The 23,275-nt window shown below is 34.9% G+C and overlaps 4 protein-coding genes across 5 annotated transcripts; 3 read left to right on the forward strand and 1 right to left on the reverse strand.

Moving 5' to 3' along the window:
- Positions 1-2: 2 nt before the first annotated feature.
- On the forward strand, positions 3-706 carry LOC118734482 (NFU1 iron-sulfur cluster scaffold homolog, mitochondrial-like; the record flags this gene model as incomplete). The annotated part of the gene is made up of 1 exon (XM_036464201.1): positions 3-706. A coding segment is annotated over one exon (567 nt), but the record flags the coding sequence as incomplete, so codon positions are not given.
- A 4,777-nt stretch (positions 707-5,483) lies between these two features.
- On the forward strand, positions 5,484-12,168 carry LOC118733269 (ATP-dependent RNA helicase DBP2). Its single transcript, XM_036462606.1, has 3 exons — positions 5,484-6,010; positions 6,618-8,103; positions 9,878-12,168. The coding sequence occupies exons 2-3, from the start codon at positions 6,703-6,705 to the stop codon at positions 11,234-11,236; spliced, it is 2,760 nt and encodes a 919-aa protein (XP_036318499.1). The 5' UTR covers positions 5,484-6,010; positions 6,618-6,702; the 3' UTR covers positions 11,237-12,168.
- A 112-nt stretch (positions 12,169-12,280) lies between these two features.
- Positions 12,281-13,457, forward strand: LOC118733272. Its single transcript, XM_036462609.1, has 3 exons — positions 12,281-12,532; positions 12,600-12,777; positions 12,839-13,457. Coding segments are annotated over exons 1-3 (750 nt in total). The 5' UTR covers positions 12,281-12,530; the 3' UTR covers positions 13,409-13,457.
- A 160-nt stretch (positions 13,458-13,617) lies between these two features.
- LOC118733270 (putative nuclease HARBI1) lies at positions 13,618-15,278 on the reverse strand. 2 transcript variants are annotated; one of them, XM_036462607.1, is made up of 4 exons: positions 14,976-15,278; positions 14,479-14,920; positions 14,251-14,395; positions 13,618-14,191 (listed from the first exon to the last, which is right to left on the reverse strand). In XM_036462607.1, exons 1-4 carry the CDS (start codon positions 15,101-15,103, stop codon positions 13,803-13,805), a joined length of 1,104 nt encoding a protein of 367 aa, XP_036318500.1. In that variant the 5' UTR covers positions 15,104-15,278; the 3' UTR covers positions 13,618-13,802. The 2 variants fall into 2 exon arrangements, with proteins under 2 accessions (XP_036318500.1, XP_036318501.1); XM_036462608.1 differs by having other exon boundaries at positions 14,479-15,278.
- Between the last annotated feature and the right edge of the window lie 7,997 nt (positions 15,279-23,275).

Genomic DNA, 23,275 nt, shown 5'->3' on the forward strand with positions numbered 1-23,275 from the left:
ATATTAACTTAGGTTCGAAACTAATTTATTGTATTTACTTGAAAGCTAAGCTACTTTTTCGCATTGAGGGTGTGCGTGCTGTCTTTTTCGGGGCCGATTTCATAACAATATCGAAAGACGAGGATGCAGATTGGGCTGTTGTTAAACCGGAAGTGTTTGCAGTAATAATGGATTTTTTCGCCAGCGGCCTACCCATACTTAACGAAACGAAACCTAACTCGGACACTCAAATTGAAGATGACGATGATGATGTTGTCATGATGATAAAAGAGCTACTTGATAGCCGGATAAGACCAACCGTACAGGAGGATGGCGGTGATATTATTTACATGGGTTATGAAGACGGAGTAGTTAAATTAAAGATGCAAGGATCCTGCTCCTCCTGTCCTAGTTCCATTGTTACGCTTAAAAATGGCGTGCAAAACATGTTACAATTCTATATACCTGAAGTGGTGTCAGTTGAACAAGTTTTTGATCAAGTCGATAAAATTACAGAAAAGGAATTTGACAAATTTGAATCCCAAATGAAATTAAAGGAAACATCACCAACAAATGAACCGAGCGTTTAAATTACACAAATATACATTACAATTTGTTAAATATAGTATGTAATGCATGTACATATGTATATATGTATGTAGGAAAATGCTCATGTACAATGGTCGTTGAAGTTATAAATTAAAATAAAGGTAAAAGTAACTTGCAACTAGTTATTTATTGCTTCGGAAAAAAGGCGACCGCTGTGGTGAAGTGGTGAGCAGTGCGCGCTTCTACTCCGCAGCGCCTGGGTTCAAGCCCTGGCAAAAGCAACATCGCATCGCGGTCGCCCCTTGGCTGGCAATGGCAAACCTCTGAGTGTACTTCTGCCATGAAAACAACTTCTCACAAAAATACAATCGCCGTTCGCAGTCGGCGTAAAACTGTAGGTTCCTCCCCTTTGTGTGACAATACAAAGGCACACGCCACAAATCGGAAGAAAATCTCGGCCAAGCACTAAAAGAAAAGACGGCCGTTATATTTACGTACAAGACGTCTAAAATAAATAAATACTTTCAGTATAATTCAACGTGGAGTGAAACATTTGTATTACAAAATAGGTATGTATTTATCTGAGCTCTTACAATTACCAATGCTTTAATTGGAACTTTCACCTGGGCTTTATTTGATTGTGTACCTATGAAAAGTTTTGTAAATGTGCGACGGTAATTCTTTTTGGCGGGGAAGGATTTCCCACCCCACCCCAATTACGTAGTTCGCTCTCTCATTCTTAATTCGCACTCGAATTACCCTTCGAATTGCGTAATTCGCCATACACAATTTTGAGAGCGAATTACCTCATTTGTAGGTAATTCAGATCGAATTATCATACGAATCACGAACGAATCGGTGCCTTCTCTAATATTTATCGAAAATATATCGAAGTTTTTACCGGGCTTGTCCTATTTGCTGGCACTTTTTCTAGTTGTTAGAAAATTAACTAATAAAATATTCTCTACATAAATTAAAACTTTGATGATAAATTTATGGTCCATCTTCGATATTTCAGTACACAAATATAATAATAAATAGCTTAAAACAAGAAGTAGAGCCATCGTACAGTTTCATAAGTAAAAACACTATCAGCTGATTGCCAAAAAATGCCTACAGCTGAGATCACCTGTTTTTTGGCATGTGCTCTTATCTTTTACAATTTCTTTCATTTCTATTACAATTTCTTTTATTTCTATTACAATTTATTCAAAATTAATAGCCCGAACACAATGAAAACGACGAGCTACAACCACAGCTGTCAAATTATTTTAACACGTACTCATATGTAGATAATTATTTTGGCGACGACCGGGCTACGCGACGGCTGTGGTTGTGGCTAGATCTATTTCTATTTTTCTGGCGACAGATAAGGTTCTTCCTCTTCTTTTATGTCAAACTCATACAAATTCATGATGTCGCTGCCGCGTTCAAAGAAATCATGTCGCCATCGACAAAGCGCTTAGATAATAAAGATGACAAATTGGAAGCTGTGGTCGGTAGCTCGTCGTTTTCAATGTGTTCAGAACTACACTAACACACTGAACCCAAAACACCAATACACTAAAGCTGAAATTAGTCAAGAACGTAAACCTACCGGTACGTAAACCCGAGTCAGCTGACACGATCTGTCTTACCAAAGCGCCATGTAAATGAAAACTCAACACCGCAGAATTTTTCTGTAGTTGTAGCCCGTAGCGCAGAAATCTGCGGAATTTAGATTTTTCCGTGTCAGCTGATTTCTCCTTCTTTAGATGGTTGCCACTTCGTCAGTTTTACAGATGGTAAAAAAGTTATAAGTTCCTATTCAAAATATGTTTAAAATATTTGAAATTTACTATTGAATAAGGTTTTTGTTGAAAACTAAGTAGTTTATATTTAGCTAAAATCTATTATAGCACGAAAAGTTGTAGTTGAAAGGGTAAGTTTATGAAAAGGCATTGATGAGTGGCAACAGTGTAGTAAGCAACACTGAGGGCTCCAGTAATCGAAAAAATTCTGCGTATACACCCTGCGTTTAAGTATGCGTTCTGCGTTCTCGACTAATTTCAGCTTTACCAAAAACACACCTACAGCCTGCCAGAAAAAACGGTAAGAAAAAGAGTTACTTTACTTATGGAACTGTACGATGAGTAGAGCACCCAAACGATTCACAAGTGTTTGGCGTGGAAACGTGGTAATTAACGAATTACTTTGCGAATTAGACTGATTTTACACAGTTCAAGTATTGAATTCAATTCTGCTCGCATGTGGAACAGAGGGGTTGAGAAGAAAAGGGACGAGTACAAATGCGTCTGTACCGTCAAGTCGTTTCAACCTTCTTGCTTTGCTTTTGACTTTTTCGTTGTTTCCCATTTAAAGAACCATAAACTTCAATTCAACAGAATTGAAGCGTGTAAAAGCAAATAGAAAATACAAAAGAGAATTAGCTTCGATTGCTTTCAAGTACTTGAATCATGTAAATCGGATGTAACTTAAAGAGCGAATTACGAAGCGTGGAAACATCGTATTACCTCATTTGTTGTTAATTCAGATACAATTACCATGCGAATTACGAAAAGTAAAGTTTATAAATGTGTATATCCCTAATTTAATACAGAAACTTATAAATTTTAAGGAAGAACCTACATTTTGCATCAATTTTGTAGTGAAGAAAACAAGAACAAAACACAGATACAGAGAACTGTCAAATCGAATTAAGAATGTGCGCGTGGGAATTGGGTAGTTCGCGATCGTAATTGGGGGAGCTAACAAAGTAATTCTGGACGCTCACACACATCTGTCAAAGGTTGAAAAAATACATGTTATGCATTTTAAATTAGTTTTTATTCTATAATTCTGAAAGATATTTTAATTCGCTATCTGTTGATGTATCAACTATTGCAAAAAGTTAAGTAATAACGAAGATATTGGTCAAAATAAAAAGCTCACGCTCACGCTCGCATTGAACTGTATAGCAGGATTAAATGTCATATAAATGGTGACATAACCATAACCATATAAAACAGCTGTTCAAACTAAAACTATGTTCACATTACCAACATAAAATACTTAGTTTCGTTTAAAATACCTCACTAAATTAAGTGCGTTCATACAAGCGATTCTTTATTTGTCTTGACAGCTTTGTAGCAACCCTGTGTTATTGTTTATTTAACCAAAAGAGATCGCGAATGAGTAATTGCGTATATTTTTATATTCTGAGTTGTTTGTGGTAATTTTTTAGATTTTAGATGAGTGATCAAAAGAGAAAGCTTCTGGAAATATTTTACAAACTACCACGCGCGATTATTAAAAACAAAAACGTCCAAACACAATGAGATATCAGTTATGGGACAATACTTTTTTCGATTATTAGAGCCGACACTGATTTGTTCGTGTTTTGGTTCTTGGTTTAAGATAAACTACGTACTTTCAACTTAATTTACTGAGAGACTTTACAAGGCGAAATTACTTAGTTTGTACTTAATTTATGCGTAAATTAAGATTGACCTCTAAATTACGCCAATGAGAACATAGTTAAACTTATGGCCAACACTGTATACGATTAGTGGTGCCACACCATAACGCCATAGCCATAATCATAGACATAGAGGCCAATTTAATTTTGGTTCTCCGCCTCAATTGGTGTGTATGGTTTTGCTCCCCTGAACAGTTTTGATTCCATACCCTGCAAGAACAGTGACTATCATTTGACAAATCATTTGAGTGGCAAGACTGATAGAGATTTCTGTCACTGGCTACCTACAAGTTTCTATTAAATTCTAAAGGGCAGTGTGAAAAATCTGATGTAAACATTTGTGTACATGTGATCTTCCGTCTTCCTCCAAATTATGGCCTTATTTAAGGGTATCTTTTTAACCAACGCAAAATTTGCAAATGTGTTAGTAAGGTAAATAATAAGGATGTGTTAGTTTCCATCACACAACTCTTGTAGGGTATTTTTGGTCTATGCACGGTCTTATTGGAAGCCTGAACATTTCGGTACCGAGTATCGAAAGTATTGGATACATTTTAAATCGGTACCGAGTATCGATCAATACTTAATAGTGTCGACTCAGCACATTACTAGTATTTACCGGCCGTCTCCACGTGCTGGAAAATCTCGCTCGTGTGACGAATTAACACGTACGAAAGAAAAGGAACGCATTATTTTATAAATAAAGATGTACACAACACATACACAAAAACGGTACAAGACTGTCTCGCCTTGATTTCGGTATGCTTACACATTCAGATGTTAGCTTACTGCCAATATAGAAGTATTATGAGTGTGTGCTAAAGGCGCCTGGTGAGCCATATTGATGGATCTAAAAATATTGATGGATCGTGAGTGTGTGCTTAACGTTCAATATTTATCGCGTCAGTATTTGCATAATTTTTGTGCTGCATGCTTATTATGGCGCAATAAAATAATTATATTTTATTCCAATAATTTACAGAAAATGCATTCCATTATTCTTTTAAAATTTCGAATGTTAATTTAAATGCTTTCAATTTGTTTTGAAAGGTTTTAAGCGCCGTGAGCGAATATGTTTTCGATGATCGCATTATGAGAGTACAAAATGTAGTGACGAAATGTATAGATCGCGTTTTTAATGTGCTACACCTTCAATATTTATTTCGCGATCCGCGATCCCTGATCCGGATTTCAAGACTTCTAGATATTTTGCGATCCTTCAATAAATATCAAGATCCAGGATCGTGATCCAAATATCGCTATCCCGTTATCACTTTAGATGAAGGCCTCTAAAAACACATAGGTATCTCACAATGTTTATATGGACTTTGGAAAAAGCCGTCATAAATTTTTTAAATAAACATCAAAAATTTCGATTTATTGATAATTTCGGCTATTCCAAATACGTGAAACTTTTTTGTCCAAATCTTTATTCTTTCACTTGGATCACCCAGTTCGCAGACGCCATTTGCAAACTTCACCGAAAATTTCCCGTTCAGCCGCCATCACATTCGTTGCTTCGTTCGGGTATTGTTCATTCGTTGATCACAATTTGGTAATTGCTCGTTCAATTGCCATCACGTCGTTTTCGCTTTTTCCTGCACATTTAAATTAGTTAAAATATTATACAGTAAAATTATAGTATTTTACTTTTATTGTATAACTAAAAATTTGACTAATGCTTCGAAAAACGTAAATTAATTACTTTTTTCGTAACAATAAGTGAAATACGCAGTAGAACAGAGCAGCAAAGTGATCGGAAAATTGTGGAAAAAATCACCAATTTTCTTTTTTGGAGCTCCTCACGCACCTAAAGAAAATATATACCTACACTTATTGACTACTGCAGGAATCGTAGTGAAAATCGACGCGACAGCAAAAAATAAGCCGTATGATATATATCCACTTTAATTGAAAGCGGAAAGGCTGAGCAGTTTTATTGGAGCGTAGAACTGGAATCAAAAACTTCGCATCGAAGCGGAATACTTGAATATTTCGGTGAAAAGTTGGTAATTGAAGCATTGGGTAAGTTAATAAATAAATATATTATCCTACTTACATATATATATATATATGTCCTGCCTTTTGTTTTTATTGAGTAAGCGCTTTCACCTTATTGCATCAAAAAACGATCCACTATCGATTTTCTCAACGACGGGCAGCGTACGTTGAACGAAGTTATATGTATATAGCATATATAAAAGTACTTAAATATATGTATAGTTGTAGTTGGATACGTATATGTATATAGAACTTCTCCTGCTTTTTCACAAGTGATAACCATGCGGTTCTTGATCTCAACTAGTTCATATTTAATTAGCGGCCAACAATAAATTCGTTTATGACATTTGGATTTCGTCAACTGTAATTTAGAATATTTAAAATACATTGTAAGACTTAAATAGGAATGAAAGGAACTTTTATTGCTTTATGTTTGCCTCCGCAAGCTTATATTCGGGCTAGGTTACTTACAAGGTTAGGCTTCTTTGATGATCATTTGTCAGTTGAGAAGTAGACTTAGGTAACCATATCTACAATTTTTTAAAAGTCATTCCTATGCCAATATCTTTGCTAAAATTTTGTATTTTTCCTGTTCCTTTTTGTTCTTTTCTTAAAAATAAAAAATAAATAGAATCTGCGTGGATTGCACGGCGTTTGACATAAAATAATAAAATACAAACGAATCTTCTTCGTCAAGACTTCACCTAAGAGTAAAAATGTATGCAGGTGGTTATGCGGTGAGCGGTGGAAGTCCACAAGCCAACTCTAATGGATTCTATGGTGCCAGTGGCGTCGCAGGTGGTCCGCGCCCTGACCGCCCCCATTACCAACGTAATGCTATTAACAATGGCAACAATGCCGGTATGCCATATGGTGGTGGATCTGCATTGTATGGTGGCGCCCAAAGCTCTTATCGTGGAGGCAGCAGCTCTAATTCGATGGTGACAAGTGGGGGTCCGAGCTTCTATGGCAGTGGTGTTGCCACTCCTGGAGGCTACCAAGCTCGTGGTAAAAATCCGAATTTCGTACCACGTTATCAAAAACCAAACGGCGGCTACCAACCTAATAGCGGCTACCATGGTGGTATGAATTTAGGTTTATTGAGCAAGGAAGAGCGAGCCGAACTTCAACGTGAAAAAGCTAAAAATCCCGGTCGTAACCTACAAATCCCACTTTGGGAAAATTTACAACCTTTCAAGAAGAATTTCTATGTACCACATCAAAACACATTGAATATGAATGAACAAGCTGTTGCTGAGTTACGCAATGAGTTGGAGATAACAGTTTCGGGAAATGGTATTCCCCATCCAGTATCGACATTCGAGGAATGTTCTCTGCCAGAATATACAATTGAAGAGATGAAGCGCCAGGGCTTCACTAAACCCACTGCTATTCAAGCACAAGGTTGGCCTATTGCTCTTTCTGGTCGTGACTTAGTTGGTATAGCACAGACCGGTTCCGGTAAGACGTTGGCATATATGTTGCCTGCTATGGTACATATTGCAAATCAGCCACCATTACAACGTGGAGAGGGTCCCATAGCATTGGTATTGGCTCCAACACGTGAATTGGCTCAGCAAATACAATCTGTTGTTCGTGATTATGGACACTTGTCTAAACCTGAAATTCGCCATACCTGTATTTTCGGTGGTTCTTCAAAAATACCGCAAGCTCGTGATTTGGAAAGAGGCGTTGAAGTCATTATCGCTACACCAGGCCGACTAATCGATTTCTTAGAGAATCGGAACACAAACTTGCAACGTTGTACCTATTTGGTATTGGACGAAGCTGATCGCATGCTGGACATGGGTTTCGAGCCACAAATCCGTAAAATAATAGAGCAAATTAGACCCGATCGTCAAGTGGTTATGTGGTCCGCAACTTGGCCCAAGGAAGTACAGGCACTGGCCGGTGATTTCTTAAAGGATTATATTTCTATAAACATTGGATCGATGAACTTATCAGCTAATCACAATATTCGACAAATTGTAGAAATTTGTCAAGAATCTGAGAAGCCACAACGGGTTATCAAGTTGCTAAAAGAAGTAGCACCCACCACTAATAATGCTGCTAACAATAATAACAAGATTATTATATTTGTCGAAACTAAGATAAAGGTAAGAGTATTTATTATTTTTATTATTTTTTTTTAGTACTGATATGAATATCAGAGCTAAGGGGAGGGGTCGCAACGGCTAAGCCCCGCTCGCGTCGGCTTGTCCGTCAACGTTGTCGTCAGGCTGAGCCGAGGGGAGGACCAGGAAGTGTGCAACTTCCACTGGGTCTGTCTATAGAACAGACGCGTTAGCTGGGTGGGCTATTGGGGGCATGCGAAGAGGTGTCTTGAGTCATCTGGCGACTCTCCGCGTGCCGGGCACTCATTGGGCACATCTGCATTCACTCTGCTCTGGTATGAGGTTAGACTGCTGCAGCAGCCAGAGCGAAGTTGGTTGCAAAATTGTTGTTATACCGGCAGAATAGACCTGTATTGGGTAACATAACAGCAGATTATCCCAAAAATATATATGTATATTAGGGGTATTCTCTCAGTCTTGCAAAGCCCTTGGAAGGGGCACGTATTGCACGGTTTGCAAAGCTGTCGCATGGCGAAAACCGGGTTTAGCGTACAAGCGTGTTGAATATAATTGTTATAAGGCCATAATAAAAAAAAATCTGATTGAATAATAAATTTAAGGTCAGTCAAACATACCGAAAGAAAGACGGAGAGTCTCCTTAATGTCGATGTTTAAGACATCGGCAAAACTTCCATCGATGTATCGTCAATTTCGCGATGTTAGTAAATTGTAAACATAGATGGCAAACATCGAAAATTGAACCGATATTATCGATGTTTAAAAATTGTGCCTTGACAGACGGCGGTAATGCGGATCAACGAGCCGCGAGGTCGTAGATTCGAATCCCACGGCCAGTAGAATATTCATATATATATTTTTTTTTTCATTCAATTATAACTTTTATATTTTTTAATGTTGTTTTTAGCTAGTTTTTTTTTTTAATTTTAGTAAAATTAAACGTTTAAACATTTAAACTAACTGATAATAAAATAAAAACTGTGAAATAAAAAAAGTAAAATAAAATTAAATTAAAAAGAAGTAAATAAATAATAAGACCAAAATTTGTTTGGTAATCGCTGCAGCCGAGGATCGAACCTGGCATAAGCTCGCTTGTAGTACGCAACTTTTACCATTCGGCTACCGCGGATGAAGGAATCGATTGCTTTGTAAGGCTTGCAGGATAGTCAGTGTTGCGTTCATTCCGAAGGCTCTCATGTTTCCCCTAAGGATTTTAGGCCTATCAGTCTCTTCGTTTTTGCTAAAAACGCAAATGCAAACGCACGCAAGCCAATTTTGGGTGACGCATAAAAACAAATTCCACGGCATGTGTACCAAAACGCAAGCCGCGAACATTAGGTTAGCCTGTAGGAAAATAATTATTTGTGTTAAGGGAACAGACATTGACTTTTCGACCAGATATCTGGTTACGTTGACAGCGTTCCAAGTCGCCATTCGGACAAACAAGTTTTCGAAGTAAATGAAAGCAAACTAAAGTCAGCAAGACGCGCAAAGCAAGCCTGCATTGGGTCAGCGCATTAAGCCATTCTGATATCTCCCAAAAAGTCTTATGGCGTTTTCATTTCAAACGAACCTTTACCTTTTCATTGCCCTCTCAGAAGCAATGAGAAGGTAACATTTTTTGTAGAAACGAGAACACCATTAAAAATCTTTCTTATTTAATGGTTACAGTCTCGTTATTTAATCGTTAGGTTTCTCCTTTTAAGGCAAACATCTAAATAATCACTATGATTACATATTTAGCTAAACAAATTATTGCAAGGCCTTCATTTAAACACACAATAATATTTTTTTTCAGGTCGAAGAAATATTGCAAATAATTCGCAGTGAAGGTTACACCGCCACTTCCATTCATGGTGATAAGTCCCAGCCTGAACGTGATTCAGTGTTGAAAGATTTTCGCAACGGCAAATCGAATATTTTAATTGCCACCGATGTGGCCTCACGTGGCCTAGATGTAGAAGATTTGCAGTATGTCATCAATTACGATTATCCAAACTCATCTGAAAACTATGTACATCGTATTGGACGTACTGGTCGTTGCCAGCAGTTAGGCACAGCTTATACTTTATTTACTCCTGACAATGGAAAACAGGCACGCGATCTAATTTCTGTGCTGGAGGAGGCCGGTCAGGTACCTCCACCGGCTTTAATGGATTTGGCACGTTCTTCAGGCGGAAATGGTAATGGTCGAGGCAACAATAATCGCCGCTGGCAGCAACAGCCTCCTCATCAGCAACGCACCAATCCCCTAAATTATCAGGCGGGCAACAACGCTAACGGTTCGTATGTCCCGAAACAGAATCATTATCAGCAGCAAAGCAGCGGCATATATCAGCAACATAACAGCGCTAGCAGCGGTGGCGCTGGCGGCAACTGGAACAATCGTGCAGGCGTGGTTAACAGCGGCACTGGTGGCCAGTACAATAGCCAAGATGCAAGCGGCGGCCGCACTTATCGTCCACGTGCACCGTTCAACGCGGGTGGACCTCGCCCTATGATGGGCTATATGCCACCACATATGCAACAAAATAACGGCTACATACCACAACAACAATATCGACCACGTGGTCAACAATTCATTCCACAACAAACTGGTAATGTACCTCGTTTCCAGCAATATCAAAAACGCGAATATAATCCACAGCACTACGACAAACAGCAGCAACAACAAAATGTTGCCAATGGCGGGGCTGCTGGTGGTGTTGAGCTTCAACAGCATAATGGTGTTATAAATGGCGCTGCAGTTACCATTCAGCAGCAGCAACAACAACAGCAGCAGCAACACCAACAACAGGTGAATGTAGCTGCCAACATAGCAGCTGCTGTCGCTGCTGCCGGCGGTCAATTGGGGGGTGAGTATCCCAGCAATGTATCAACACCACCGGCTGCGGCATTATATGCAGCACCTGCACAATCGCCGCCGACCGCAGCTGCCAATACGGCTGCTTATATGTATGATGCTAGTGGTGTTTTAGCAGCAGCAGCTGCTGCCGCTGCTGCCAATCCATATGGAGGCTTGCCACCACATGCCACCGCTGCTTACTATCCACATCCACACCAGTTTGCCGCTGGCGTGGCACCGGCCACGGCTGCCGATGTTTTGCAACAGCAGCAGCAGCAACAACAACAACAGCAGCAGCAGCAAAGAGCGTAAGTGCATCAGACGAAAAACGAATTTTCGAAGTGCGCATAGCGAATATATAAAATATACATTTCTTCAATTTTATCGACTTAAAAATATTAATTACTTATTGATACTACTACAACAGAAAAAAAACATTCATAAATAATAATCGATAGAGAGTAATTGTTCACGGTGTTCATTGGATTGAAGCCGGAATGTGCTAAAACGCAAAAGTGCATTTCCTAATTTTTATATATTATTTCATAACAAAAAAATATTATTCCGGTTTCTATAAGATCATAAAATTAAGCGAGCAACTAAAAGAAAGCAGTCAGTAACTATGCAACAACAATTTAAACGCTGAATTTTTGACAACAGCATCGAATGAAATGAAATTCGAAATTTGTTATTTTCGTACAAAAAATGCGGAAACCGACAAAATGAAAACCTATTTTACAACACATTTCTAGTTATTCATTAATATAATTTTAACGATATTCCGCAAAAATATTTACTTTGCATCTGAATTAATACCTGTTAAGTAGAGAACCGCGAAAAAAATCGTCTTACAACGATTACATCTAGTTTTTTTTTATTACTTTTTGTTTTTATTTGTTTGCTTCACTTTATATGAATTACCTAAAATTAATTGTATTAACTTTACAAGTAGATTTCTCAGGAACAGCTCATTTTTATGATAGTTTTGATGATAGTATCAAAGTAAATAGGATTATAGAAAAAATTTGGCCATCGAACGAGGATATATTTAAATTTTAATGAAAACAGATTTCATCGAAACGCAATTCAGTCGATTTCATTGCAACTAATATTTAGGAATTGAAATCATTAACTTTTGAAATCCATAGATTAGAGCGGATTATGTAATTGTACAATATTATTTTTGCGGTCCTTGCCACCATAAACTAATAAACAAATTTTGTTACATAGTTTTGAAAATAAAAGACATCATTACACTAATGAGAAACAATTTTAACTCAGCAATTCAAAGCAAACAAAAAATCGTATATGAAGATTATCTTAATTTAAACTTGTATAACTTTACAAACCCCCCTATTATGAATTCATACGATACACGATAAACGCTTGCATTCTGTTATCCCGTATTACGAATTTAAGTCTATCGTATGAAATCCGATAGTTAGCGTTTATCGTATATCGTAAAAATATGATATTGCCAAACGATAACTATCGTCTCAGCCGTTCGATTCCAGACGCTTGCAAGCGGTTCGCCATTTTTAAACGATAGATTGCTGTGCTAGTATACCAAATTAAAATTTGATAATTATTTTGAGAAATTGGAATAATGTAAGTATTAAAATGAGCAAAAATAAATTATGAACTAGTTATAAACTCAATTCAAAAATTTCTTTAGGCCGAGAGTTGTGAGTACAAAGCATCAACTAGAGCGTCTTGCTTCGCTAATGGAGGAGAATACCGACCTCGCAAGAGGAATATGTCATAAAGCTGTCGCGAAACCACGTTGGGAAAAAATTACTCAGGAGCTGAACTCATTAGGACCACCAACACGATCATCAGATGCATGGCAACGAGTAAGCATATTAGTAGTGCGTATATTTGGAACTGAAAGACTAAAATATTTTATTACTGTAGGTTTGGAACGATTTAAAATATAAAACTAAGAAAAAGAGCGCTCACAACCACGCAGAGAATTTAGCAACTGGAGGTGGGCCAAATAACACAGTTCCACTCTCAAATCTGGAAGAGACGGTGAACAGGCTAATGAGCTACACCACTTACAACAATCCGCCAGGCGAAGAATTTGGAATAGAAAATAATGACGATAATGAGTCCGTTACGGAAGTGGAAATATATTCAGACCACGATATCCCAGGGCCTTCGCGAAATGTGATACCTTCGCGAGAGCATGGCCGAAATAGCAGCTTTAACCCTAAAAGGAGAGAAGAAAAACAAATTGCACTCCTTGAGCGGCAGACGGATCAGCAGGCTGAATTTCAAAAGGAGACTTTGGCCACACTAAAAGAGATGAAACAAAGCCTTTCAAATATTGAAGTATATACAAAAAAAACTTACTATATAAAAAAAGATAAATTCGCTATTTATAAGCAGGAAATGGAAAGTAAGAGAAGAGATAGGAAAGCGAAGTTAGAACTCAAGAAAAAACTTCTTGAGATCAAGCAGAATATGTACAAAAATTGTTAGTTTTAAGTATGTAAATATGTAAATTTATAAAGTGTAGTGTAGTGGACTGAATTTTTTAATTTTATACATTTACTATTAACTACAAATGTGATTTTATGAAAAAAAGTGAATTTTAGTTTGTTTAAGTAAGTTTAGAAAATATAGTGGACTGAATTCTTTAAGTAGATACATTTACTATTAACTACGAATGTGATTTTATGAAAAAAAAGTGAATTTTAGTTTGTTTAAGTAAGTTTAGAAAATACAGTGGACTGAATTCTTTAAGTAGATACATTTACTTTTAAGCTACGAATGTGATCTTATTTTATATTAAAAAAACAATGGATTTGAGTTTGTACCTGAAGCAAGAAGCTTTATTATTTTTTGATAAAAACCTAAAGAAATATAGTAAAAATCAATGCAAACAAGACAGTACATTTCTTCTGATTTCTTCTGCAGCTTGTCGCATAGGAGTAGAGTCATTTTCAGAAGTTTCTATTGCAATTTCCGAATTCTCATTTGGCACATCTGCAATATCCTCTTCGTCGTATGGTACATTGTAATGATTGCAAATATTATGTAAAGCTGCACAAACATTTATGATCAAAGTGGCTTTTTCAGGAGTGTAGTGAAGTGCGCGAGCACTTAGCAAACAGCGAAACCGACTCTTTAAAACCCCAATCGTCCTTTCAATAATATTCCTTGCTTTAGAGTGCCGCGAGTTATATAAACTTTCTAATGAACCTTCTTCAGGATTCCTGTAAGGTGTTAGCAAATAAGGCGCTAAGGCATATCCAGCGTCACCTTAAAACATAGAAAGTAAATAAATTAAATATGAAATGTTTGAGTTACAAGTTGAGTACCTAATAACCAGGTGTTAGATTCACCACGGTTATACATTGACTCCAATTGTCTTTTTAATCCCGACATTTGAAAAACCATGGAGTCGTGTGTAGCGCCGGGGTGCTTGGCATTGATGTATTTTATGTTCATTAAATCATCACAGGTCTAAAACGGGCGCAAAATTGTAACAGGAAAAAACATTAAATTTAAAATACTTTAAATTACTGTATAGAAATTTCTTTACTTACTAGCATTGCATTTATGCTAAAATACCCCTTTCGACAGTAATACAAATGCTGCAAACTTTTTTCTGGTGCCACAATCTTAATGTGGGTCCCGTCAATGCATCCAATTACTCCGGGAATACCACTTGATGCAAAGAAGCTAGATTTTGCTCTTCTCTTTTCTTCCTCAGTATACTTGGAGCTAATCCACTTACTACATAGAGTGGTTTGCAAAGCACTCAATGTTTCTTTCAATACAATGGAAACAGTAGGTTGGGCTAAGCCAAGTAACGCCTCATTACCAACACTCTGTTGGTATGATCCCTGGGCTAGAAATCTTAGAGTTGCGCATACCTTTATTATATTTGGTATGGATGACTTATTTTTCCGTACACGCAATTTGTTTTCTACTTCATTCAGGATATAAATAACTGCTTCTTTGGAAAGTCGAAAATTCCTCTGAAAACTAAAAGCGCTTCTTAATTATTGAACTTTTAAATGTACATTTATGAGCTACCTACAATATAGAATTCATTTCCAGAGGATTCGAAGCATCTCTTAAATTTCTTCTTTCGATAGCCTCTATGCGAGTCTCATTATATCCTTCATTTAAATTTATAAAAAACGCAATTGATGTTGTAGAAAACATGTCCTTTAATTTTTATTTTATTGCTCACTCTCAATTTCACAAAATAAAGTAAACAAAAACCACGGTCATTCACAATAGTGCATCTATCGGGCGTATGAAAACGACAATACCAATACTGATTTCATACGATACGCTTGCAAGCGTTTATCGTTTATCGTATGGAAATTCATAATAGGGGGGAAAATCTTTATTTGGAACAGACAAATCTCGCCAATTTAAAAATTTGACGTGTAAAGAAAAGAAACATAAAATGCGCCGCATTCATCCATACAAACATAAAATTAAAAGTTATATATGTAATTGCAAACTTATGCAAACGAACATATAAAAAAACCAGAGCGAAGAATTTCCGAACGTTAGAGTAAATGTTGACATTTTTATAGATGCAGTTTTTTTAAGTTTTGCTTTTACAGTTGTTAAACAGAGAATATCCGACGCTTATTAAGTTCACTCTAACATTCGTCGCGGGGTTTAGCTACAATCGGAAGTTAAAATAAAGTTAAGTTCATATACAATGATAAAGTAAACGTTTAACCTATTATAGATTTTCGTACTGGTCTAAATTTACGTTTTAAATATTTTTTTTTATTTCGTAAGTGCTTCAAAAGTGAAACCTGAAATGTTAAAACTTTCTAACGAACCTCGCGCCGTGCGATTGTTTAGAATCAAAAAAAAAAAAAATATCCTTTGCTTCGTTTAGAGACCTTTTTTCTCTTAAATTCTTAAATTAGCCGAACGTGAGTTAACACAGCATTGTTAAAACAGTCCTTAAGGATAAGTAATTAAACGTTTACTTTATATTGTTATAGAATGAATGTCTACACATTTCAATGGTAAACATATGCAGACCCCAAAAGCAATTGAAAAACTTCAGACATACACACACATTAACATTTGGTAAAACGTATGTATGTAGGCCCTTTAAACGTAACGCAAAATGTTAATATTATTTCCCTAAAACATACATACTAGATATAAAAATAATAATTCCCCCTATTATGAAATTTCATACGATACCATAAACACTTGCAAGCGCACAATACAAGCGTATAATCAAGAGATAGAAAAGAATGCGCCCTGAGCCTTGCTGTAACGTCATGAACGAAAAAGTATGAATAGCAGACAAAGAAGAAGTGGCAAAATCCCATACAAATGATAAACCAAATTGCGGACATTCATTAGTTTATTATGAGAAATATTAGAAGAAAAAGTAAAGTAAATGTGCCAGGCATATATGTGAAGAAAAGCAACCTAAATTTGCCAAATTGGAATATCTATGAGCCATAATATCTAAATAAAATAGAAGTGAGTTTGTGTTTTCTATTAAAAATTTTATTGCACACATATATTATTGAATATCAAATAGGAATTAATATTTTAGTCAATAGTTCTTGCAAATAATGCTATTTTGTGGTTGTAAGGACTTGATCGCCGGCAGGAACTAATCAACTTGTGCCACAGCCACAGAAAACTTAAAGGAAAAATAGTTCTTCATCAAAGATTTGTCTGAAATATAGTTATTGAAACTCACCACTGAACACTAAATTTGCGATTTGTGGTGAATTTTCGTTTCGCTCATGACGCCACATCAAAGTAGCTGGCTGTCAAACTCAAACCAAAAAAGATAGCTGAACGTTGAGGACGCAATTTTCTTTTCTATCATTCTTGAGCGTATAATATAAAATTAGTTTTTGTATTATGGTTTCCATACACGGGGAAAGATGTACGATGGCAATTGACTGTGTTTTTGTTTACTTTCTATTGTGAACTAACACAAACTAGCTGTTGTTTTCTCGGATTTTATACATCGATTCGTAATATTGTATAGGAATACAAGCTTTTATAGTGTATCGTATGAGTTCCTAATAGGGGCGTGTTTAAAACTATTCGATACACAACATATTCGCACATTTTTCCTTCAAACCATGTCTACTTAGCATATTACGTCAAAAAATCGTAAAATGATGTAGCGTCTTCTTGATTTACTACAAGAAATTAAAATATGTTTACCCCGCGTAGATATATTTAAAGAAAAAATGCAACAATTTGGGTAATGAGTTCGATTTTTGAACACAATGTACTCCCAAAAGCTCTGTAGCTCTACTTTTGCATTAAGGTCACTTCGAATAATATATATGTATAGATATATATTCGTCTACGATATTGCATACGAATACGCATATTATATCTAAAAGAAAAGTATAATGATTTTACCCGGAACTCCTTCACTTTGCGCTACTCTGCTGCTAGTATTCTCAACAAAAGAACACAAAAGTCGACAGCGACTTAGTATTCAAGTTTTAATGTTGAGGAAAAAATAAAATATATACATCTTAGTTATTTTTAGTAGACCTTAAAATCAAACTTCTAAAAACGCTAGTATCGAAGCCAAAGTCAAATTATACTAACAAGAGAAACTGGAAGTATGCGAAACAAGATAGAATTTAATATATACATACATATTTTTTTAATTACCATACGTGCATACATACATAAATACTATGTAAATGTGAGGAAATAAGCGAAAACATAAAACGTGAAATTTAATTTATAGGAAATAGTTTAATATTTCAATTAAAAAATCATTCGAATAATTCTAACCTAAAGTCCCCATAATCTAAAGGCATAGGATACACTTACCTATATGTATATACATAGTATGAAGATGTGTATGTACATCCATATGTATACATAAAGACTTATGTAATTTCCAACGCTAAAAAGTAATTTGTAGAAAAAATTACTTAAGTATGAAGCATACATAAATGTATATCACTTTCAGAATTGACGAAATTCTGGGACTCGGGCTAAGGTTATAAACCAAATTCAAACAGTGTTTCTACAAGTTTTGCTTTAGATGTAGAAGCAATTCTGTAAAACATGGTGTACTGAAAATGGCATATTTTCGCTATTAATTTTTTACAAAGTATCAAATACAACTATGTATGTATTAGGCAGGCTTTAAAAAATGGTTTATTATTACGCTTACATAGTATACAAAAGCAAACCAAACAAACACGTACATACATAACTACGTGTATAACTACTGTATGTATGTAAGCATATAACAATTTCGTTATTTAGAGATGAGAAATTACACGGTTAAAAAACCTGTTTGTAACGGAAAATTGCTAGAAAACCTAAACCACATAGAAGCAGTTTAGTTATTAGTTCCGCAAAGGACTTGGGTGCATACTCCATTTTTCATTTGTGACAAACGAAAGACTTGAAACTGTCATAACTTGCATCAATTTGAATACCAGCAGTATTCAATAGCACAACTATGTATGTAGTATGTTGGTTGCACTCAACCTAAAGATCTCTTAAAAAAAAAAACAGACTACATAGAATCGTTGAATTAAAAATAGTTTCTTTTTTCGTTTACTTTTTATACATATGTATGTAGCTTGTAATTCGAATAATTGGGGAATGAAAAATAATTATCAAAAGAAAAGTATAAATAATTTTTTTTTGATGTGGGTTTTGCAGTGAGAATACTTTTTTTAGCAGGGTCTCTATATATATTATACCCGTCATACGGGTGTGCCGCGAAATCGAAACTTCCCGGGTCCGAAAATATTGTTTCAAAAACAGTATTTAAAGGGATTTGTTTTGTAAAAGACGCTGTATGTATAATTAATACAAATATGTCAAAAGATAAAATAAAAATTGAATGCAACAACTGCAAAGCGACAACAAAAATTAGCATACAAAAAAACAACAAAATGTGATGTGATAGACTTAACAAAAAACAAACATATGATAACTAAACTATATTTATATGGATGATATGAGGCACATTCTTAACTAAAATTGTTTTTTTTTTTGTTTTTCAATTTTATTATACAAATATTTATTTTCGTGTTAAATAAAAAAAGTACATGAACTTACAAAACCTAACATTTATATCGGCTAAGTGTTGCGTATATTAAAAAATTTTTGGTATTTAGCAACGCTGCTGTGCTAAAATATTGCTAAATTTAAAAAGAAAATGTTTCTCATTAAATACATAAACCGTTTTTTACAAGCTTTTTTAATTTCTTTTTAACTTTTTCCAATATGTATGTACATATGTACATTATGTGTACTATCTATATGCATATTTATTGTACTGAGCCGTAGGATTCTCTCTTTGAAATTTTTTGAATGGCGTTAGTATTAGTACAAACAAGAATCACCAAGAGTTAGTAGTTGCTTTTTTAACATTTTGGCAACATTATTAATGCAAAAAATGGAAATTTGTGAATTTTCGCTGAGCGAATGGACAAAATATGGAAGAAAAAAATCTTAAGCGCGCTGGGTGAGTGAGAAAAACGTTAAAGCATTTTCATTTAGTTGAACTTATAACAAGATGATTCAAAGCTATACTCAAATGATACAAAGCAGCAGCTATTTTTTTTTGTCAGCACGCTGGTTAAAAGCGCAGTTAGTCAACGACGTAGCGTAAACGTAGGTTGACGTACGTAGCAGCATATCAAATTAACTGTTAATAGAGAGAGAGAGAGAAGCAACGGCAACGTCATGCGGTGGTGAGTTTCCGTTAACACGCGAATCCCATAAGGTAGATCGTGTCTGCGTCAACCAACCTACGTCTACGCTACGTCGTTTGAGCTTTAACAAATGTGTCGTAAACGCTGCCTAGGAAATAATTTCACATCAGATTCTTCGCTTTGAAAAAATACATGTTAGAAGTAAAAAATAATAGATATTACAATTTAATTTTTTTATTAAAAACATACTCAATTTGCAATATTTGCCTAAACGTTTTTCCACTGCTTCAAGCGCGTATTTTTCCTTACTTTTCCTTTTTTTTTTTTTAAGGGTAAAAAAAATTATTAAAAAAATACAAGTTTTTGATTTTGTTTGTAAAAACCAAAATATTTGTCTGAAATTTTCAAGAACGAAGTTTTCAGTGATGCCCACCTAAAACATAAAATCTAATTACATATTTTAAGTTCACATGTACAAAAATATCGTATGTAAAAGAGAAAGAATATCTAACCACAAACTGCTGCAAAGAAATATTTTTTTCTGTGCAAAACATAAATATGTATATTTTGGGCATAGCATTAAAACTAAAACACTTGCATACGTGTATGCAGTTTCAAAGTCTGAAAAATTTAATTTTCTTAGAATTAAAAATACTTTTTTATGTATTGAATAAAACGATTTCAAGCGACATAAAATAGCGGTGTATGACACAGGTGCGAATATTAGTGTTTATTCACATAAAACTTAAATAAAAAAGTAATGTACCGTAACTGATTCTTGTATATACATATATATTTATATTTTTCGTACCTATTTATGTATGTACATATATGCATTTTTGGGGTAGTCATTTACATTACATACGATATTAGTGTATACCAGAAAAACCAGAGGCAAGCCAAGCATAAACCCAAACAAAATATTGAAAAAAAGAATCTAAGGGATATATTTTAGATCCTAAAATTTTCTTTTTTATATATCAGTATAGAAAAAAAAACAAAAATAATCGGCAGATTCATTGTGAGCGATTGTATATTTTTGCAAAATAAGTCAAAATCTTTCTACGAATTGTGATGAATTTAAACTTTGAATGTGAATGAGCTCTGCTGCACAAAATTCCATTTTTACAATTTAGATGTTATATTTTTTGGATTTTTGTTTTTCTTTTTTTTTTGATACATATCTTGTTGAGCATAATATAAAATATAATCCGCGCTTATGAAAATGCATAACCAGAAAATAGTTCATTTTAATTTCAGTGTTTTTGTTCTGTTTTTCTTCTTTTTTTTTTGTTAACGAAAAAAATCACAAATTAAGGTATTTATTTTTATAACATGCATTATTATCATTACTTTTGTCCCTTTTCCTAATAACTTTTAAAGAAATTATTAAATACATATATTCAACACGAAAACTCAAATGCAAAATAAATTTGCGGTATATACGAGTATATAGAAATACATAGTATCTATAGAACACTATGTTATCCACTGAATTCAGAATTTTCATATTTTTTTTTCAATTCATTCCAAATTTGAGAAGCACACACACGCATATAATATGCAACCAACAAACACACAATGGAAAAACTTGCATGGTATAATTATGTGTGAGAGCGAAAAAATGAGTGATAAATTGGTTTGATATATGTATTTAAGAGAGATCGTTGATAATCGGTGTTCGATCAATGGATCACACAACGGTATGACATGAGTTGGTTTTGAAAATGAAAAGCGTATTAAATTGTTACACTTTTTGCTCGACCATTTCTTTTTAGTGCTGCAATCAAATTACCAAACAAACGAAATTAAAGCAAATGAAAAGAATCGAATGCACAAACATTCGAACATATGTATTGCGAAGTATGCTATGCAGGAATAATGAAGTTCAATGTGCTAGCATTGGATGTTGAAATATCTAAATGCAATCCAAAACAACCGTTAAACTGGAAGATTAAACATTTCTGTAAAGCCAAAATATGCAACTAATATTTTATTGTCATTCAAATAAATAATAATAAAGCAGGCATAAATAATATTTTATTCGTATTTTATTTTCATTATTACTTCGAAAACTGTGAAGATAAAATGATAAAAGCTTAAAATGAATTTGTTAGGACATTCAAATACACACATACATACGTTGAATTATTAACATTTGTTTTTATAAATTGATTACTTTTATTATAATTTTTTTCACAATAAATACACAAAATTTGTTCATCTTTAAATTACTTTTCATTGGTTGTTTCTTTTTCCTTATTGTCAACTAAATACATACATATTCGGAACAACATCAATATGAATCTATTTCATTTCTGAACTACGAGGGTTGCTAAATAGCTTTTAGAATCCGCAACGAAATTTGGACTTTATGTACATGGTTTTTTGTTAAACAACGGGCTTTCTTAAACACAAGTAATTTTTAAGCAAAAAACAAAACCGACTTTAATTTTCATATTATTATTATCGTTAATTTCTTCACGATCCAATTATCGGATCTAAACAAAATTAGTACCACCTTTGAGGTACAACCTTTCCGATGAGAAAAGAATTATCGAAATAGGTTAATGTGGCCGAAAGTTATGTGGTAACATATCTATGAAAAAACTCCTTTTTTTGAAGTCGGTTAAAAAAATAAGACATTAAAAGAAAGAAAAAAAATGCCGAAACATGTTAAAATGTCGCGTCCCTATTAATATTTGCGCCACTGTATATGTTCAGGAGCCAGAAAGAAAAGGCTAATCTACTATGGATCTTTCAAAGTAAGAAAAAGCAAACCAATTTGTTCGCGCAAGGGGCACTTCGAAACAAACTATTTGTTTGGCAACAGTTTTGGACGAATGGAGAAACCCCGAAAATAGTATTTCATCGAGCTAATGCGAGCTTTCAGACATCTAATCACAAATTATTTCTGAAGCACTCAAATTGTCGAATTGATTATATACATCAAGGATAAACTTGGCGGTTATCGAAGAAGAAGCGGTTGACGCGTTCACAACCCAGCAAACAATTTGCAAAACTGTTGCAACTTCCCAACTGATAAAACGTTGCTAGAAATTCACACCGAACGTGATACTGTAATAATTCGCGTAACACTTCGGTTGTGATTGCATCTCGAACGAGCCCAATAATAGAATGACGCTTACACATATGTAACATATGTTATGTTAGTGTTTGGCCCAGCTTCTCCTCCGGTTTGTGGCGTGCGCCTTAATGTTGTCACACAAAGCGTAAAATTGGAACGTAAGAAAACAAATCCTAAAGTGTTATACTGACACAGTTTATTATTTAAATAAATAATTACTTACTTCTTACAAGTCTAATTAGTCGCATTTTAACTTCCAAACCATCAAATTCAATTTTGTAATTTACGTGCATTCCAACCAGGGCTCACGATATCGTACTACTCGTCACGTAAAAATACATTTTTTGGATTATGACATACGTGATCGTACCCTTTGTCCCATTCAGCTTATACTGACCGACGTATCACGTAATTTTCTTTCGTATCGTTTTCGATCCGGTAACGGATGTTACGATTCAAGCCCTGGGCTCACGTTCACGGATCGAAAACGATACGAAAGAGAATTACGTGATACGTCGGTCAGGGCATGACGACAATCGTCTGAACAATATCGTGTCGAGATTGTGTTGCTTCATGAGAACCAAAAATTGTTTG

The sequence above is a fragment of the Rhagoletis pomonella genome, unplaced genomic scaffold (assembly GCF_013731165.1).
Source record: "Rhagoletis pomonella isolate Grant_MI unplaced genomic scaffold, Rhpom_1.0 Rhpom_scaffold_00002, whole genome shotgun sequence".
Lineage (NCBI taxonomy): Eukaryota > Metazoa > Arthropoda > Insecta > Diptera > Tephritidae > Rhagoletis > Rhagoletis pomonella.

Coding starts and splice junctions, on each gene's coding strand:
- LOC118733269 (XM_036462606.1), top strand. CDS start 6,703: ATGTATGCAGGTGGTTATGCGGTGAGCGGTGGAAGTCCACAAGCCAAC. Junction 8,104..9,877: donor TTGTCGAAACTAAGATAAAG/GTAAGAGTATTT, acceptor ATTTTTTTTCAG/GTCGAAGAAATATTGCAAAT.
- LOC118733272 (XM_036462609.1), top strand. Junction 12,778..12,838: donor CATCAGATGCATGGCAACGA/GTAAGCATATTA, acceptor TTATTACTGTAG/GTTTGGAACGATTTAAAATA.
- LOC118733270 (XM_036462607.1), bottom strand. CDS start 15,103: ATGTTTTCTACAACATCAATTGCGTTTTTTATAAATTTAAATGAAGGA. Junction 14,921..14,975: donor CTGGAAATGAATTCTATATT/GTAGGTAGCTCA, acceptor AAGCGCTTTTAG/TTTTCAGAGGAATTTTCGAC. Junction 14,396..14,478: donor TTAGCATAAATGCAATGCTA/GTAAGTAAAGAA, acceptor CGCCCGTTTTAG/ACCTGTGATGATTTAATGAA.